The sequence below is a fragment of the Daktulosphaira vitifoliae genome, unplaced genomic scaffold (genome assembly GCF_025091365.1).
Source record: "Daktulosphaira vitifoliae isolate Bord-2020 unplaced genomic scaffold, ASM2509136v1 Scaffold_4, whole genome shotgun sequence".
NCBI classification, from domain to species: domain Eukaryota; kingdom Metazoa; phylum Arthropoda; class Insecta; order Hemiptera; family Phylloxeridae; genus Daktulosphaira; species Daktulosphaira vitifoliae.
In genome coordinates this window covers 13,710-18,789 of record NW_026099575.1, presented here as the reverse complement: position 1 = coordinate 18,789, position 5,080 = coordinate 13,710, and the positions used below count along the sequence as shown (strand labels likewise).

The 5,080-nt window shown below is 40.6% G+C and overlaps 1 protein-coding gene across 1 annotated transcript; it reads right to left on the bottom strand.

Moving 5' to 3' along the window:
- Nucleotides 1–2,213: 2,213 nt before the first annotated feature.
- Nucleotides 2,214–4,296, bottom strand: LOC126903713 (uncharacterized). The gene is made up of 3 exons (XM_050682121.1): nucleotides 3,905–4,296; nucleotides 3,224–3,845; nucleotides 2,214–2,447 (listed from the first exon to the last, which is right to left on the bottom strand). Exons 1-3 carry the CDS (start codon nucleotides 4,294–4,296, stop codon nucleotides 2,214–2,216), a joined length of 1,248 nt encoding a protein of 415 aa, XP_050538078.1.
- Between the last annotated feature and the right edge of the window lie 784 nt (nucleotides 4,297–5,080).

Genomic DNA, 5,080 nt, shown 5'->3' with positions numbered 1-5,080 from the left:
TAACGTGTGTGTACCTTAAGTGAAATGATTAGTTTAAATAGTTAAATAATGTGGTAAAAAATTGATATTCATGATTATTATTAATTTATTTTGATTGCATGAATAAGCATACGTAATCGTATTTGTAACAATGAGAACAATAGAAACCCGTTTCCTGACTTACTGAACACCCTGTATAATAATAATTACAGTGTTCGACGATTGTGTATGGGGGTAGTAAAATGTCAATTGAATAATGGTATAATTAGAAAAAAATTTCACAAAAGATTATACAATAATTATGCAACATATTACAATGGTTAACAGTTAAATGGGTCCTTCTTTAAAATAAGATAAATCAAAAATGGTTAGAGTCCGTTTAAACCGTATGATAAAAGAACAGGTATGTACAGCACACGAATTTCGCTCGACTATATTACATAAGATAAATTTTATTTGTAAGTTGAAAAAAAAAAAAAAGTTATATAGAATATATCGAATACGCGAAAATAAACTGTAAGCGAAATATCGTATGAGATAACCCTAACGTGTGTGTACCTCAAGTGAAATGATTACTTTAAATAGTTAAATAATAATAACGTGGTAAAAAATCGATATTCACGATTATTATTAATTTATTTTGATTACATAAATTAGCACACGTAATTGTATGGAATAATTGCTCGGAGCAATTAAAAACAAAATAGTTCAAAGAAAATATATATAAAAATACAAAACGATATATATATATATATATGCTTATGGCGAGTGCCGAAATCATTGTAAAAATCTAGAACACAACAATAAGAAAATCACGGTTGACATATGAGAGAAAAAAATATATTTACAGGCGAGATATTATTTGTCTCGTTTTTAAATGTTTTCGTTGTTAACATTACAAACTCGATGTAAACAAAATCTTATCGGGTTGGCGATTTATAAAATACCTCAGTGTTGTACGGCAATGGTATTTACTCTAGAGAAATCAAAGACTCGAAATCAAGCATAAATATTTTTTAATTTAACAGTTTGATCAATGGTGCATTGCGAGTTTATTATTTGACATTAAAAATATTTTAAATTATCGACTTCGATTTTAATGTGTTTTTCCACAATGAAATAATGAGTGTTAAAAAATTTCAATGTAATTTTCCACGCAGGGAACAATAAAATACATGTTAATTGTTACTATTGAGGGGGAGTGACATCGAAATAGTCTATTAATAAATATAGTTTAAAAAAACTAAAAAAACACGCTTTTAAAGCACATCGAACTAAAAAGTTAAAAATAAGTTTAAAATAATTATAAATAAAAAATACTAGTATTATTATGATAAAAGCGTCGGGCGCTCAATATACGAAAACTATGGCATAAAGCACCCACGCTTTTATCACAATAATACAAGTATTTTTCGTTCATTATTGTTTTAAGTTAATTTTAAAAATTATTTTTAACTTTTTAGTTCGATGTGCTTTAAAAGCGTGTTTTTTTAGTTTTTTTAAACTGTATTTATTTTTCACTTTTTAGTTTCATGTTATGATAGTAGTTACTATCAATATCATGGTTGTAACGGGTAACGGGAAAACAGAGTTCGATTCCGGGGAGGGAGTCTGAGAAACGGCTCCCACATCCAAGGAAAGCAGCAGACGCGTAAATTACCCACTCCCGGAACATGGAGGTAGTGACAAAAAATGACTATACTGGATTCATCCTTTGTAATCGGAATGAATGAGTTGTATATTTTTAAATAAGAATAAAGTGTGTTAATATATATTTTTAATAGTAATTAGAATATATATATATACATGTAAAGCGACTTAAGTACGTAAACGTATCATGCACTAGGTATAGCCGTGTTTTGTAGGCGGGCGGGTCGGACTAACGTTATACCTGAGGTATAAACGGCGGTAGGAATATATACGTAATGCACGTAATAAGCCGTATGCATGCGGATGATAATGTTTAGCGTAATCGCGAACGTTGTCCAACGACATCGCCCGCGGGTATACAAAGTCCAATAGAGACGCAAAAGATTCGCTTACCGCACCGGCCGGAATGGTCACGCGTTCCAGTCCGTCGTTGAGCGAGCCCGCGCCGAGCCGCAACAGCCAATCGGCGAAGGGCCGGTCGCCGTCGGCGCGCATGTTGCGCTCCAGCGAGTATTTTTCCATCGAAACCCAATAAACACCGTGTCGTATGGTGGCCGAAACGATTTGGGCCCGCGAACCGCGCTTCACGATGGGCAACGTCTGTCTGGAGTAGCCGGCGAACAGCACGGGTTTGCCGCTGTCGCGTTGTCGGCTGGCGCGGCGTCCGGTACTAACAGAGCGCGATCGGGCTCGGGTAAACCGTAACCCCCGAGCGTCTTGTTCGAAGCGGCCAGGTGACGTTCCACGGCGGCCAAACACATGGCTTCGGATGTGTCGCGGTCTGCGCGTCGTCTGAAGTAATCTTCCATCAGATTGTCCTGTAAACACAACGAACGATTAATAATTAAATTCATCGCTCTTGCCGTTATTGCGCGAGCTATAAAAGAAAAAACGAAACAAAACCGTCCCGCGTACTTTGAATAGATATTGTCAAATAATCATTATTATTATCGTCTAAAATGAAATATTTATAATAAATAAAAGCAATTTAATAATAAATTAAATAAGCATGTCGTACACTGTAGTGATTTGCATCGAGTTGATTCATACTTTGTTTTTTAACTCAACGTGAATACACGCTTTAATAAACATTTTATGAATTTATATACGGGGATCAAACACTATTGAAGAAACATCGGCTATAACAATGAAAAAATATTTGTAAAGAACACGTAAATTAATGTTACGATTATATCGAATCGACGTGGAAAATTTAAATTTGCCAGTCAATGATACATGGCATGAAAAGTCGCGGCGTTGCAACAGTATTGAATCTACATATTTTTGCCGTTGTCCTATTTATTTACTTATTATTATTATCATCGTTATATGCGATCGATATTAATATGTTAATTGTAGCTATTAGTAAGAATATTATTAATAATAGAGACAACAATAATAATTATAACAATTATTGTTATCGTTTTGTCCGTGAACAAACGGAATTTATAATTTTGAACTCGGATAGATATTCGTAAAATATTAATTATCCACACTAAAAGAACGCCGTCGCCATACGAAAAAAAAAAAAAAAAAAAAAANTAAAAGAACGCCGTCGCCGTGCGAAAAAAAAAACAAACAGTTAGAGTTGTACCTTAAACTCGTCGTACAGTCTCGGCGGGTCGTTGGGCGAGCAATGCAGGAGTATCGTGACGAACAGACATCTCAACTGATGCGGCGTGTCGTGGACGGAAGCTTCTCGCATACACGCCCTCCACGCGCGATCGTCTCGCAAGATGCCCAGAGCCGTCGCGGCCTCGGCGTAGGTGGGGTACACCGTGCCGTCGACCGTCCTCAGGTCCTCGAAACCGATCGGTCCCCTGCGGTACAGCAGCAACGTCCTCAAGTAGAAACGCTCCCTGTCGCAAGGACTGACCGCGTACATTCTCGCGATGTTCGGATACGTCTGGGCGCGTTGGCGCATACGCCACGACTTTTCCCTGCCGTCCCACACGTAGCAGTTGGGTATTTCGTGATATAGGTACCGCCTAGCGCCTGCGTCGTTCCTATTCAGCTGGAAGAATTCCGTGAGCATCGTGCGCACCCCGGCGCCGAAGAGCACCGCGGGCGGCAGTTCGCCCCGTCGGAAATAAACCGGTTCCCGGCCCTCGAGGTGAACCGGCAGTTTTACGACGGCGTGACTCTGCTTTTGAATTTCGTACTTGGCCAAACGCCAAAACGCCTCCGGCGGACTCACGTATCTCGTGTTCAAATAGCTGGAAAACAAAACGAAACGATCAAAATGCGAATATCAAACGTTTTGTCGTCGTCGTACCTCTGTATTTCGTTGTTGTTCAACACCGCTAACGTGGCGGCGTCGTGGCCCTTGTACACGTACTTGTACAGATACAAGACGCTCTTCACCGAAGAGCACACCTCCACGTTGATGTAAGCGTTGTACTTGGCCGTCAGATAGGGATTGTAAGGCACCACCCACTGACTGTCCAGGGTGGCCCGCCGCACTTCGACGGTACGACCGTTGTCGGGTCGCCTGTACTCGGGGTAACCGCCGTCGGCGCGGTAAACCGTTTCCTCGCAATACGGTTTCGGGTATTGCTTGGTACAGACGTTTTTCTCTTGGTCCCAACANTGCTTGGTGCAAATGTTTTTCTCTTGGTCCCAACACGGCGACGTTCTAAAAAACACGCCGCACGGACCGTGCAACATCTGGGCCTTGACCAGACGGTGCAGCGTCGGTTGCGCGACGGGATCCGGTATGTCCGCTCGCACGATTCGGTACACGTCTTCGGCCGAACGTATTTTAAACCGTTTATCGAGAATGAGCAGTATGTGCGCGTGCGGCAGACCGCGCTTCTGAAACTCGACCGTGTAGACGTAAGCCGCTACGCGGCCGAAGACGTTCCTGCGCGTCAGATCGTCCATCAGCGCTTTGAGTTTGGCGTGAAACACGCGCGTACCAAATCGGCCCTGTCGATTTACGTCAACGCGTCCGACAGGTTGTTCGCGATCTCCGTCCACTTCGGGTTGCAGGTGAAAGTGATAAACAGATCGGGCTTGCCGTACGTCCGCATCAAGGCCATGGCGTCGTGATAACGTCTTTTCATGAACCTCACGCCGGCCGTGTGCGAAGCGGGCAGGATAACGCGGGACCCGACGTCGTTAGTTTTGCCATCACCAGATACTAATACCGCTAAACGTTCAGTGTAATTTTTTTTTGTTGTAAGACGGCAACATTTTTCCGTCCCAGTGAACCATTAAAGCGGTGTTTGGTTTGAATTATTTTATTATTTCATTATTTATAATTTTTCTATTAAAATTACGAGCTCTTTGAATTCAATCTTTACTTATCGAATAATCATTAATATTTTTATCACACTAAGTTAAAGCAGACGCCAAAATATACGTGGCTTTTCGGCTAGATACGTTTATTCTGTCTAGAATGAGTACCCCGATTGTAAAAAATCAACATTGGTGACAAAAAAAAAAAAAT